A 14,931-nucleotide genomic window follows, 5' to 3' on the forward strand; every position below is an offset into this window, starting at 1 on the left:
AGCAAATTTCCCCATAATGTTCAGCACAAATGAGGTAGATCTTATTGAAGCCCATGGGCGAATTGGCTAATTAGTGGCCAATTCTGACCTCTCTAAAGTTCTGCAAAAGCTCTTCACCCCAGACAAGCCTAAGTGGACAGTCCCTTACCTTCCATCCTCTCTGGTACAACGCAGGTGTCATCAAAGTAGAGCCGGGCATCTTTCTCATAGGGGAATCCTAGGAAGATAAAATACACATCTATTAGCTCACCACAAATTCTCTGCAATGTATTGCACTTGAACACACACACACACACACACACACACACACACACTATTAAGCTGTTCCTTCCTGGACGGTTTGATTCGCTTCATTGCATTGCTTGTTGGCAGCAATGGCAGCTACTCAGCCATTCATTAAAAGCAACGGGTAAGGCCTTGAAATGCTTATTTGCAAATGTGCCAGCTGCTGCTTCTGCCAACTCCATGGGCTTGTCCAGACAGAAAGTTCCCACATAGTTGGTTTCACACAGAAGTGCTAAACCGCAAGTGGAGCAAAGAGTACTGCAAACAAAGTACTGAGAAGCTGGTTTTCTTGCACTGCAGTCCTTCACTTGAACTCTGTCACCTGCAGTGCCTCTTCCCATCCCCAGGCCGGCATTTTGACTGGCTGGGACAAGCATGGGGGTCTGCGCACAAGCACCCCAATGTTGCTTGCAAGAGTATCAGCATGTGTGGCACTCAAGAATACCCTAAAAAACCAAAAATCTAAGAACACCCTAGGGTTGCTTTTTATCGTTATTGATTGGATCTGACCAACCTCTAAGGATCTGACCAAACTCTTAAGCAGTTTAAACTGCTGTTAAAAAAGAAAGAACCTTCCCATGTGCTCCAACTGCATTGGCTAAGTCTCACCAAATGTCTACACTGCATTTCATCATATCACTTTAAAGCTGTCAACAGATTTCTGTGTCCATGGATCAGCTTCCCTGTTACGACTCTTGTGGGTCTAGTTCCAGTTCAGCACAGACTGCAGGATAGCTGTGCATTTGCAACAGAGGGAGGGATGCGCAGCAGCAGCAAAACACTTTCACTTTATTGTCCTACTTATAGCCATTTCCACTAGTCAACAATTTTAACAAACAAACACCAGTGGCTGTATTTTTATTTATTTACTTAACTACATTTATACCCCACTTTTTCTCCAAGGAGCTGAGAGATGGGTGACTGGCTTTATGGCTGAGTGGGGATTTGAACCCCAGTCTCCCAGGTCTTAGTCCAACACTCTTACCACTACACCAGCCATGCTGGGTAAGGCTTGGAGGACAAGCCAGGCTTTGCCCATTTTGCTCACTGATGATACTGGACTCTTCATCCACCCACCCACTTTGATCAATTTGCAAGTGCTTTGCCAGTTCAAGTGAGGCTATGTGTAACCGGATCCACCACCTGCCTTGCCAGAACACTTGCAAACTGACTAGAAGAGGGATGGGAAAGCTGTTGGACCTCCAGCTCCCCATTGGTCCTATCCAGCATGGCCAACCGTCAGGGAGATGGGAGTTGTAGTCCAACATCTGAGAGGCCTCCATGTTTCCTATCCCTGGACTAGAGAGGGAGGGAGGGATCCTGGTGTAGGTTGCTTCCTCCAAACAGATCCAAGAAGCAGTTTAAAGGATCCGATCCTGGAGGTTACAGAAATGTTACACGCCTTATTTGGAAACTGGTTTGAAAGCAAAATCTTTCATTGACATGTAACCTCTAGTTCTGTACTATGAAAATCATAATCAACAACTTGCTATGAAATCCCTCTGTTGGATAAAGCATGGCCAATAGATCCACTATCCTTCCAGCTATGGTCATTATCACAGTTGATGTGACATGAAGGAACGCTTCACACAAATATGATTTGTGTGTATGTGCAAACCGCTTTAAAAATGTGACAAATACACACGGATCTGTTTTGCCACATTTATCAGCTAGGCCAGTGTGCTGGGACTTGATCTTGTTTATTACAATTATTTCCTATGTCGCTTCAATCACTCCCCTATCCAGGCACTGAGTAGATCCAAACCTTCTTCGTACTTTATCAGTAAGATCGCCATTTTCAGTACACAGCATGGAATACATGCCAGTGTAGGAAATTTGCCACATGTGGAAGAGCCCTTGGCTATCATTGTAAGGGCAATGATTAGATGGACCCACTCCATTCAAACCATGCCAAAATGGGCTTGCTGCTTCAGGGTGTAGCTACTGAGTTTAAAGATAGTTCTCTCCTGTGTATCTGTATACGTGTGAGAGAGACCCTTCTTGCTCAGATAAAGTTCCACTGAAGTCAGGTGTTTAGAGCCACGGTTGCAGCTGGCATTGCCACCTAATGTGCCAAAGGAGGAGGCAGGAAGGAACTTTGTGGGTAAAATGGAACGAGCCATATCTGTGTCCAAGGAAGGAAATGGGTGAAAGAGATATTGAATTTCTAACAGGCCCGAAAACAGCTCTGTCAATCTACTTGCCATTCTGTGAAGCTCCCATCAGGCCCAACAAGTATGGCCAATGTCCAGAGAAGATGGGAGCTGCAGTTCAACACCATCTGAAAGGCTCTTTCAGATGGTTCTTCACTCCTGCGGTAACTCGACCTTCTCCAACCTGGTGCCCACCAGATGTTCTACAACTCCCATCAAACCCAGCAATTAGTCCAAAACATCTGGAGGGCATCAGACTAAGGGGAAGCAGAGTTACAGCAAATCAACGAAGACTTAGCAGGAGGCAGATAACATCACAATCTGAATAAAACTGGCTTCCCCAGTCCATTTAAAGTTATGGCATAAATACATAATTAACAGCTGCAAGATGACATACGTACTCTTGGCAACTGCCAATTTTCTGCTAGGGATGGGTAGGAGCACTTACTATCTGTGAAGATCTAACACAGAACTCAGCGGATTGAAGAAAGCTCAGCGTGGCTGAATTTTGTTGCTGAGACAATCAGTCTTTTCGATCAGTGCTCCATGTGGGTTGATCTTCCCCAGAGTTTGCTGAGCAATCAGTACACCTCAATTAGGGCAGTGAGTTTCACAGCACCAGAAGAGTCAGGAAAGAGCCATAAAAACAGGCTCAGAGATAGTAAGAGGCAGACGGGAAATGCCTAGAGCACAAAGAAGTCCCTGGTTCAAACCTAACCACTGAATTCACTAGGTGAGCACCAGTGTGGTGCAGTGGTTAGAGCACTGGGGAGACCTTGGTTCAGATGCTCATTTGGACCAGTCGCCAACTCTTAGCCTAACCTACCTCACAGGGTTGTTGTGAAGCTAAAAGGGAGAGGGGATCCTATAGACACCACCTTGAGCTCCTTTGAGGACAGCAAGATGGAAACATGATAAACAAAAATGAACAAGTGGTCTTAGGCAAGCCATTCTCTTGCAGCCTTGCCTCCCCCATCATATAGCCCTAGGCCGCTGTAAGGATCACAGAAATAAAGACCTCTCAACACCCTTAAGCTCTGTAAAAATGCTTGAAGTGACTTGCTATTATTAAATTTCCTGGCACCAATTCCTTTAACGTCATCTCTTATGTTACAGCAGAAGGGCCTCTAAGCAGAGGCATGTAAGCCAGCACTTCTGGTTTCATGGGAGAAGGTGTTTCCCTTTCACTTCCTGCTGGGATAATCACATCTACATTCCTTTCCATTTTACCTCATATGTGCATAGACATACATAAGCGTATACATGTAACTCAGCCTTGGTCAACATGGTGCTGCCCAGATGTTTTGGGCTACAACTCCCATCAGACCCAGCCAGCATGCTGGCTGCACCTGATGGGACTTGTAGTCCAAAATTTATGCACAGCACAAAGTTTGTGAAGGTTTTTGTACATCCTGACTCCCCACTTACCATCATGGCTGTTGGGGAAGTAGCCTCCTCCTCTTACATATGCTGATTGACAGTTAGGCACTTCTGAAATAAAGATGGAATTGGGGTTAACACCACCCTGAACCGAACACACTTCACTTCTTCTCCAGGTTAAACAGTGGACAGACCAATGAAGAAAATCCTCAGTGCACCAATGTCTAGGTTTGCAAGATTCCACTTGACAGTTTCTCGGAAATCCAGCATTTATTTTTACGATTCTCCAGTAATGCTTCTCTGAATGTTTCGCAGAGTGCATCCTCCATCCAGATTTGGAAAGAAATGTATTTCTGCACCATTACTTTGGAATGCTGCAATCCCAAGCTGGGAGCAAGCCCTACTGACAACCATGAGACTTGTTTCCAAGTAAATATATACGTATAGTGTTGCACTGCAAGGCTTTCCAAGGGCTTTCTAAATGTACCCTGGAGTGGGCCCAGGTGGGATTTAAAATCAGATGGAAACCATGCACAAATTATTATGCATCCAATTTCTACGCGTCTGCAAACCCCACAAACAGAAGGAGGTTCTGTGAAAATTCTCCACGGCTGGATTCTGATAACAGTCTGTGCCACAGAGGCTGCTGCAAAACTCACCAAGTGGAGACCCTGGTTATCTGTAGAATCCAGCCATGTGGTGAAGCACGTTTTGCCTGGCCCCAACAATGCAACTGTAGGTGCATAGCAAGATCCACATTTCTCTGTGCCAAGATCCTATAGGCTAAAGTGATTCATGGATGGGAAACCTGGAGCCCTCCAGACATTGCTGGTGTGCAACTCCCATAATTCCTGATGGCTGGGACATGCTGGCTGGGGCCGATGGAAATTGGGAGTCCAATGACGTCTGGAGAGCAACAGGTTCCCCAACACTCTTCTACATGGTTTTAAGGTTGGCACACAGACTACATAGGTAAACCCATTGTGACACAAATGGTAGTCCGGAAGCAATCTCTGAAGTGGAAGACTGGGCAATGTGGTTATCCAAAAACAAATATATAATTTTTGAAGGTCTGATGCTTCAACTTAACTCACATTAGCAAGTCAAAGTAGTAATGGAAGAGAAACCTGAGCATATGGTCTAGTCCCATCTACACTCCCTGCCAGTGGCTCTCCAGAATCTGAGGTAGAGGCCATTTCCCATCACTTGCAACTGACTCTTTTAACTGAAGATGGCAGGGATTGAACCCATGACCTTTGCACTCACAGCAGGTGCTTTGCCACTCAGCTACAGCCCCTTCCATGAATTCCCCCTCATCTGAGAGGCCGGACTTCAGATGCAAACTATTTCTACGCTTCTGCCATCCATCAATATTTTTTTTCTCCACCTACTGGGATTTGGCATCAAGAGACAAGATGAATCAACAGCTAAGTAGGAGATGACCTGAATTTGTGGGCAATAACACGATCCCTTGAAAAATCAGGTACATCATATTGTTCCTGGAAGCTGTAATACAATCCCCTTTGCTGCTGCAGCTGTCTCTCCCGAGAAGGCAAAGCCTTTCCAAGAGCATGTGAGAAAATAACTTAATGAACCTGCAGGAGAGGTTGGACACACTGAAAAAGTCAAGCTTAATATTTTGCATTCCCTACGTGAGAAGCAGGGAAAGAGGGGGGGGGGGAGCCTTTAACTTTAGATCTTTCCCCATCTGTTCCACCCAGCCTCCAAGAGGTCACAGTATTTTTAGGCCTAAGGCGATTTGCAGATATGTAGTGGGCCCTGCACCAACAGCAGCTGCACAATCTAAAGTGATCAGGCGCCCCCTCCTCCTTCCCCCCTGCATGTCCCAAGGTGAGTGCTCAGCTGCAGGTTCCTAGCTGCTCCATGGAGCCGGTCGCTTAACACTAGAGCTGCCAGAGAGAAGATGGGAAGACAAAGAGCTGCTGCAGAGAAAGGTGAAAAGCTGCATTCCCTTCCCTGCTCCACTTCCTGCACCAGTAATGCCTTTCAGATTATGGAAGCTTAGTTTCTCTGCTACATCTGTTGAATGCCTGATTTTAACATTTGTCCCCCCCCCCCCCAAGCCAGAAAGAGATAATCTAACATTCTAAGTAGGTTAAACGCTGCCACAATAGACAGCTGCTCCACCCTCTCCCTTTGCTAGAATGTGAAGAAAACAGCGGAGCTTTTAAGGAACAGGAAAAAGGGGTGGGGTTTCAGAAAACTAACATGGGAGGAGCCTGGTGGAATGTCTAGAACAGCCTTTCTCAACCTGTGGGTCCTCAGAGGTTGTTGAACTACAACTCCCATCACCCCTAGATAGCAAGGCCAGAGCTCAGGGATGATGGGAGTTGTAGTCCAACAACATCTGGGGACCCACAAGTTGAGAACCACTGGTCTAGAACAAATGCATACTGTAGGTGAGACATCTCTCATAACCACGCAACGGCTCACCGGTGCCCGCATTGTTGCAAAGGAAGGATGTATTCTCCAAACTGTTGGGTGATCCAACAAGCACAACAGGATTTATTCCATACTCCAAGGACTGCCTGAAGATTGGACCACTGGCTGCACCAGGATAAGGAACCTGTGGTTCTCCAGGTGTTGTGGGACTCCAGCTCCCATCAGCCCCAGCTAGCAAGGCCAATGGTCAGGGATGGTGGAAGACGGAAGTCCAACAACATCTGGAAAGCCACAGCGTCCCCCATTCCTGGGCTACAGAGCGACTACTGTTCACTAAAGCTGCTTTATGCTCTTAATGAGATGTAGTGGGAACAAGCCAGCCTTTGCATGTGGCTAAGAGGGATTCAAGTGAATTGACTCACCTGAATCAATGCAGTAGTCCCGGGGCTCTTGTTTGATTCCCATTGGAGACTGGAACCCATGCCTTGGGGGCCCTGGAATGCCTGGGACCCCGTGATCATAGAGCGGGTCGTGGTATTCCTGCTTGAATCCCTGAGGAGGATGGGCAGCTGCTGGAACAATAGGCTCCGACATCTGCCTGTGGTAGACAGGGCGATTGTCCCCAGAAAGTCCTGGCTGAGGATATGGGTGGCAAGGTTCAGACATCTGTCTCTGAAACCTTGGTGGAAATATGAGGGAGAGAAAGAGGGAGAGAGTTATAATCACAGTTAACACACTCCAGACCCACTACAGCCAATGTGGTACCTCCAGTCGCTGTAGACCATAACTCCCATCAGCCCCGGCCAATATGGCCAATGGTGTTGGGAGCTATAACATCTAGAGAGCAGTGCCTTGGCTACCCCTATTCTACAACCTTCCCCCAGGCTGCACTCCCCTGAAAATGGAGCAGTTCTGATGCTGAACTTTCATTTCAGATGCAGAATCATTTCTTCAACAGCCAACCATATGTAGCTTACAGAAATCCATATTTAACACCAAGAGTCCTGTGCAATATAGCAACAGCCATCTGTTATGAAGGGGTGGAACCCCAGCCTGTGATAGCATGACCAAACTGGAGGCATACAGCCCTGTCCGCATGCAAGGAGCCAACATCTGGACCATTTTGTGGGATAACAAGTGCTCTGAAAAGGAATTCTGCAGCAAACGGAGCTGCAGGCTGCTGTTATGGCACTTGAGGATGTGCCCACAGAGGAAGTGCTAGAAGGAGCTGGAATGAGACTAGAGGTTATCTGCTCAGCTTTGCATGCAGATTGGCAGCACTTGCAAAACACTGCACCATGGGCTTTGTGGCTGCTACCAATCAGCAGCACCTGCAAACTCCCTTTGGCCAGTCATTTTACTTGCCCCACACCTGACTTAATATATGACAGCCCTGGGGGACAACATCACGATGGAGCAGCCTTGGAACTGATCAAGCTAGACCAGGGGTCTGCAACCTTTAAGACAAAAAGAGCCACTTGGACCCGTTTCCGAAGAAAAAACAACAACTGGGAGCCGCAAAACCATTGCGACATTTAAAACAAATATATCTCCGGAGCCACAATCTGACAGCGGGCGGGAAGGTGACGTTGGGACGGTGCGTGACTAACGCACGCACCGCCCCCATGCGACGTCACAGCCAGTACAGCGCCAGCCACAGTGAGGAGTGTTGGGGCACACAATGCGCCTCCTCCCCTCGCTAGTATCCGCCCCGGAGCCGCAGCAAAGATGTAAAAGAGCCACATGCGGCTCCGGAGCCGCGGGTTGCAGACCCCTGAGCTAGACCATCAACTGGGCAAGACCATCTCCAGTGAGAGGAAGAAGCAGCTTGCCCTTTGCCAAAGAACAGGAACAGGACTATTTCACTATGGCTACGTTTCAGTAAACCAAACAAGTGGTTATGTAATTTTGAATCCACTCAGCAATCTATGAATGCAAAGTGGCTGCTAATCTGTCTATAAGCGAGGGATTAAAGCCTTTAACTCTCCATGCAGGAGAAAATGTGTGTGCTTTCTGAAATGCTTTGAGGCTATATGGAACACACAGAGGCTCAACAAAGCAGAACCCTGGCAGGAGAGCAGCAACACTCATCCTCAGATCTAAGATCTTAACAGAACACCTATTGACAGAATGCCACTCTGGCCTGGGGGCTTTTCAGTGTCTTGAAAAGGGTTTGGAGATAAAAGGAAAAGAGTCATTTAGGAAGAAATTACTCTTAAGTGCATGTCCAGATGTTAGCTTAGCTTCCTAGAGTGGACCAGATTCTTGGTTGGATTCTTAAAAGGATGGGAAATGACTTGAAATAGGCAGGACCATTTTCCATGGATGCCTCCATTATTCACAGGAACCAGCTGTGGGGACTGTATAGACCAGGGTTTCCCAAACGTGGATCTCCAGCTGTTTTTGGACTACAGTTCCCATCATCCCTAGTTATCAGGACCAGTGGTCAGGGATGATGGGAAATGGAGTCTAAAACAGCTGGAGATGTTAAATACGCATTCTGTAGTTGATCTCCTTTGTAATGTTTTATTTTGAAATCTTTAAGATAATATTTTAGTTTTCTGTTGTGTTGCTTTGACTGTATATTCTAGATTTGACTTTCTTCAGATTGTTTTATTGATTTAATATGCTGTAAACCGCTTTGTGATTTTTCTTAAAAATATAAAGCGGTATAGAAAATTTAAAAATAAATAAATAAAAATAGACACATCTCCCTATCAGTTATTTATGGTTGCGGGGGAAGCGGGGCAGAACCTGGACATCTGGATGATGGGCACCTGAAATAGCTCTATATCTCCCAAATTAGATGTGTCTGGGTGAGCCCCTAAAAGGATTAAGCAAGCTGCAGAAGGGGAGAAGCCCCTTGAGTCCTCCTTCTGAAGTCTGAGAGGCTGGCAAGCAAGGCACACCCTCTCCCTTCCCTCCGCTCTGCTGAGGCATCTTCACACTTTGAAAGGCGATTGCTATCAATCAATTCCTTTCCCAAGCACCCAGAGGCGCACAGGCTCCATTTGGCTTTGTAACATGATCCTCTGCAGCTGACAGGCCCAGATTACTCCACTTCCGATCCACCTCCTCCTAACCTTCCAGAATGTAACTCTAGAGCTGTGCTGGTATGGCCTCTGCAGGAAGAGGGACTTCCAGATGGGACTGTGCAGAGTGTCCCTAGCATAGCTTTAAGGTCATTGGGAGCTCAGGGCCTGGGGGTCTAAAAAGCAATTTTAGATGCTGGTGATAGAGAGAAGCTGCTTTTTGAAAAAGAAAGAAAAGAGGTGGAGATAGGGTCACAGAGACAGATGAGCACAGATCTCTCTCTGGAGGTAAGCTCATCTTTTGAAGTTTTAATGTTGATTTATGTTCCTATGGTTTCATCTCTTGTGTAGATTAGCAGAGCATTTCTCACGGCATTCTGCACAAAACAGATTTGAGTAGCTTTGCATACCGACCTTCAAGTCCTCCCCACCCCCACCTGCTCCAGCTTTAAGAGCTCATTTCACACTGGTCCCCTACTCAATATTTTCTATCTTTTTTATGGGGAAGACGTGCACAGATGGAGCTACATACACATGGGCTGATTGCATTTCTAAGAATTGCCTCCTTGCCAAATGCTGGTTGTTTCATGGCCCATTTGCAAGGGTTTGCATCCATGCAAATAATTCAGGGCCCTATGCAAATCTGGAACATCTACAGTGGCCAAAAAGGCAGAATAGTTTCCTGAACAGCAAAACAAAGAACCCAAACAGAAGCTATCCTCAGCTCTAGTTGTGAAATCCCATTACTTGGGGTGCCTGTGGTCTTAGGATCCTAGCCTTCTGCTCAACACTTGGGGAACTGGGATGTGTCTCAAGAACCACCGAGATGTAAGCAGTTGGAATAAAATTTGGGCAAGTGTCAAAGGAGTTTGCAGTAAAGACACAAGGTCACCAATCCCAATTGTGAGAGAAAAAGGACTCTAGTAAAGATGGGAAGGCTGAAGTATCAGGCAAGCCACAGAATGAAAGCAGGAGACATAGGCTGCACAATATCAAGTGCACAAATTTCTGTTAAATCTAATGGGAGTCATTCACCACAGGGAGCTGGCAATTGGAAAACAGTGATAGCTCTAAAGATCAATGGCAATGCAAATATCAGTGCAGGCTCAGAATGAGAGAGATTTATAGCCATCTTTTTGGCATATATACTAAATCAGTTAAACCACAGCACAGAGAGCAATCGTAAAATACAGGACAGGGAAGCACCTTTTGTGTTTAGTGAAGAAAGGGCTCAACCACAAGTCCTAGTTCAGATGACATGCTAAGCCAAACTTTGGCTTCGTGCAGTGTGGCAGAGCAGCAAAACGGCCTCTCCCGGAGCCCACACAGTCTTGCTAAACCAAGGTTTGGCTTAGCGTGTTGTGTGAACCAGGGCACTGTTTTGTCTTGGGGATCAATGAATCACCAGGAAAGGAAAAGGAGATTAGAGAACTTTATGGAAAAACAAAACCAACCAAGCACATGAGGGTTTCATTGATGGCAAATGCCACTGTGAATACAAGCAGGATAAATAAGCCCCTGAGAAACTATTAAAAGATAAGAATTGAATCTATTTCAGTTTTATCTATCTATCTATTTAAATTTTATTTCTATTTCCATTTTATCAGAGCGCAGGACATAAATCTTTAATAATAAATGAAATGGTGTGTTCCAGTTTGAAAGACAGGCCTGACTGTTGATGAATTCGTATTCTGTAAAGCTGAAACAATGGTCTCTTGTGGGAGTCGATTACTCCTGAAAGGGAAGAAGCCAAGCCATTTTCTCCCAAGGCAAATGAGAAGAAGAGTAGAAAGGGCTGGCCTCCGACATCAGAAGAGGAGAAAGGCAATTGATAGGGTCCAAAGTACCCAATATTAAAATGGTAAGATTCAAAGTGCCGGCAGTTATTAAATTTAGCATAGGGCAACTTTCGGAGTGTCCTGGTTTTTACTTTTTGAAATATGGCAACCCTAATTTAGCATCCATCCAGCATACAATGTGCCTGGGATGGCAGGACCAGAAAGTGGGATGCTGCCTGCCAGAAAGCCACATTCCTTAGATACCAGGGAAGTAAATTCAGCTATGAGTCATAGCTCTGAAGTCATGAACTTTTGCCTCAATTCCAAATTGAACATCTTCCCCTGACTTCAAATCATCAAACAAGGCATTCCTCAACGACTTCAGGATATAGCCGCATGCCTTCTTGCAATAAGAACAAGATTTTGTCCCTCAGAATCGCCCGACAGCACTCAAGAATGACACGCAGTACCTCCGTGTGCCAATCTGTGTGCACTAGCAATGCTGCCAAGTTTATATTTTAGCTCCATAAAATAAATGCCCTTGAATAGATTTTTAAAAAAGAAAACAGAAAGAACCAATGTACTTTTCTCTCTTTACCTGTGTTCTGTTGGATACTGGTTTTCAGGCATCATCTTTGGCATCTGAATAGGTTGATGAGGCGGCCGGGGAACAGCGAAGGTTTGCTGCCTTGGTTCCTGAAGGGCATGAGGGACGGGTGGAGGAGGCGCTCCCTGCAGAGGGCCTGTGCTGGGGGCATGGGCAGGGGTTTGGGCAGGTGCTGCTGGCAGAGGCGGGGGTGGAAGGGAGGTGCTCTGGAGCGCAGGTGAGGCTGGGGTGGCAGGCGGAGTTAATGGCTTGAACGCAGCAGGGGGCTTCCTGTCGTAGGCACTGTGTGAACAGAAGACAGAGAGGGCCATAATAAATATGGGCAGCAGCCATTTCCACAGCTTCTGCTAGCTGCTCTTGACAGCTCTGGCTTGTTTGCATTTCATGGTTGTCAGGAAGTAACAGTTGAGGTTGTTCACAGCCTCAAGGGAATCTTTGTACTTCAGGCAAGCGACAAAACAGGCTGAGTCATAGGGCTCATTTTGAAAACACTTCGCTCACAATTTTCTCGGAGATAACTGTAGCTTCCAATTGTTGTTGCTTTTTCTTATATAAAAAAAATCGCCATTATTTCAGGAACAAACTCACTGCATTGAAAAACATGGGGGGGGAGGAGAGAGCTTTCTCTTCCCCCATTTGTGATAACCAACAAGAATTCTGTGCGATCTGAATGGCACATAAGCCTGCCACTCATCAACACACAATCATGCCCACAGGCTGCTTCAAATGTGGCTTTCCCACCTACATGAGTGTAAGATGGAGTATATACCTATTGTACACCTGTGTGCAAAAGCCACGCATGTCTGCTCCAGAGAGATTGCAGGTACAGATAAGACACAAGCAATCTACTATGTGTCCCTCCCCACTGCTATTTGAAGATTTTTGATACACGAGAAAGGGCCTGGTGTAACTCAGCCCTGATAGCAGTAAATGTTAAGACTGTCATTTGCTTTATAGCTGAAGAAGCTTCCTGAATATCTTAAGTTTAGAAGATCACAGGTGCCATGCACACCAGCACATATGATGCTCTTTGGATGTGTGACCTACTGCCAAGGGATGTGGTTAACCACAAGAAGGATTTGGAGAGTGGAGTCTAAACTTTCTGCCCATTAGTCAAATCATCTGAATACTGAGTAATAACCAGCACTACAACATGGGCATGTATTTGGTTTCCTAGAAATGGAATGCAAATCTAAGTTGGTTTCTGCTTCCCTGATGGTCCCAACTTTGCCTACCAAGCTCAGCTCCCAACTAAGTGGTTCTTAATGTTTTTATCAGCATAACTGAGGCAAATTGTAACTAAACCCAGTTCAGGTTCCATGCTTCCCCAAGCCATCCAAAGGCATCTTAAGCTGTGCACCATTCATCCAACCTACCAATAGTTGTAGAGGCACTTTTCTCCATAATTAGCACAGAGCACCTGTTCGTGGCTACAGGTAGACAGCTCAGAAGAAGGGCTGTGGAGTTCCCTCTTGATCTTAGCTGGGGGCGGTCCATGAAGTACCACTGAATAAAAATTAAAAGTGGAAGAAAAACAAACAAACAAACAAACAAATCAATCAATCAATCAATCAATCAATCATGTAATTTAGCACTTAACCGTATTCCCATGGATTTGAATAACTAAAAACATGCAACCAGACATTGCTCACTGCCCCAGAGCTAAAGTTGTGCATACTAGTGTCACAGCACTACACAGTGATGAGCATGCATGCACAGCTCTCTCCTTGCCTTAAGGAGAGTTACTTGTCCTTGGAGAGGTGCACATTTAGACTTCCACAGCAACGTGTCAGAACTATGGAGGCTGTGCGAATGGTAGAAACGCCCATTGCTAGACTTGGATACAGCAGGCATTGCATCACAGCAGCAAAAGATTAACTGCTGTCAGCAGCAAGAGCATTTTAGGGTGGGGAAAAGGAGGGTATGAATGAGAACGTGGGGGTGGTAATTGTCACAGAACACTTGTTTCTGCATGGCTTTTACAACTTCTCATTCTCAAGAACCAAACCTCCACTTTCTGGCATATTCCAAGATAGCATGAACAGAACATGAAGAGAACTCAGGATACCAGATTGTATACACAGAGGAACTGAGAATATGGTGGTACATGTTTGGTACCATAAACATGGGCAGATTTCTACATCTTGAATAGGATTCTGTTAGAACCATGGAGTTTAACCACCCTTCCTTTCCAGCAGTAATCATGCATGTTGCAGGGAATTCTGGGGCATATTCTAGGCCTAGGGCATGTCCTCAGGTGCCTCTGAAACAAACTCAGCCCTTGGCTGCAAGCTGCGTATTGCAGGAAAATATGGTTAATGGTACACAAGCTGCATTTTATGGAACTCCACTAAACCTCCATGGAATACAGCTTGAGAAAAACATTGTGCTTCAAATACAGAGCTGTAAGGCAAAAATGATTCCACACCAATGAGTTCCAGTACTTGCATATCACACCAACTGTTCTTGTCTCACACATAAGGATTTCTAGGATCACTCTGAGTGCAACACAACTCCTCTGTGTCTTCCACCTCATTTTATGCCAACACAACAAAAATAAATGCTATCGAAAAATGTCAAGGGATGTGGCTAATTTGGGCAAGTACCTGTCCTGAGCTTCCATGGAGAGAAATAAGGGAACTAGGCTTGTAATTGGATCATTCAATCTTGCTCTCCTAGCATTCCAATGTCCCTTTGAGAGGGATGCATCCTTCACATCGCTATACTGCCTAAACAAGACTTGGCAACAGAAGTCCACTTCCGAGGATGCAAGGGCTGCAGCTATGCCAGTGCCGGGTGATAAATTACAAAGCAGGGAACGACCTTGTTAGAAAAAACACCTTGCCTCAACAAGGGTCACAGCAACTCTCAGCTTAACTGGTTCTAAAAATACACAGTGCTGAATCCAACAAATGTCTGCATTTGGTCATTGGCTAAGTTGGTCTTTTCATCAGATCCCTCATTTTAAGAGGTACATTCTCATCTCTGAAGCACGCAGAACATCATGTTGACAGCATTATTTGCATTCCATGTTGCTACACAAGGCAGTACCAAACTCGTGCAAAAGCTGCATGAATGTAGTTTCTCCACAGGAAGCTTTTAACCAACAGGCACAAAGCAGACGCCCTAATCTCAGCTAGAATGGGTCTTTCCGAGGTTTAAGACAGAATTGTGTAGAATGTCCCAAATTCCTGTTTCAGCAAGATTATGTGCCATCAGAATCACTTCTGTCATCATCTGTTCATCTGGGCAACTGCGGCATAATGCCCCTCCCCATATAGGAATGTACTGCC

The 14,931-nt window shown here is 45.7% G+C and overlaps 1 protein-coding gene across 1 annotated transcript in view; it reads right to left on the minus strand.

Moving 5' to 3' along the window:
• The window catches only part of ETV5 (ETS variant transcription factor 5), a 41,319-nt gene that overhangs the window by 11,869 nt on the left and 14,519 nt on the right, over window positions 1-14,931 (minus strand). The window contains exons 6-10 of the mRNA XM_083506489.1: window positions 13,015-13,144; window positions 11,630-11,920; window positions 6,644-6,900; window positions 3,867-3,929; window positions 149-217 (exon numbers count right to left, since the gene is read on the minus strand). Of these exons, the coding sequence (XP_083362615.1) occupies window positions 149-217; window positions 3,867-3,929; window positions 6,644-6,900; window positions 11,630-11,920; window positions 13,015-13,144 (810 nt within the window). The remainder of the gene's footprint in view (window positions 1-148; window positions 218-3,866; window positions 3,930-6,643; window positions 6,901-11,629; window positions 11,921-13,014; window positions 13,145-14,931) is intronic.

Source organism: Podarcis liolepis, assembly GCF_965112155.1.
Source record: "Podarcis liolepis genome assembly, chromosome: 5".
Taxonomy (NCBI): domain Eukaryota; kingdom Metazoa; phylum Chordata; class Lepidosauria; order Squamata; family Lacertidae; genus Podarcis; species Podarcis liolepis.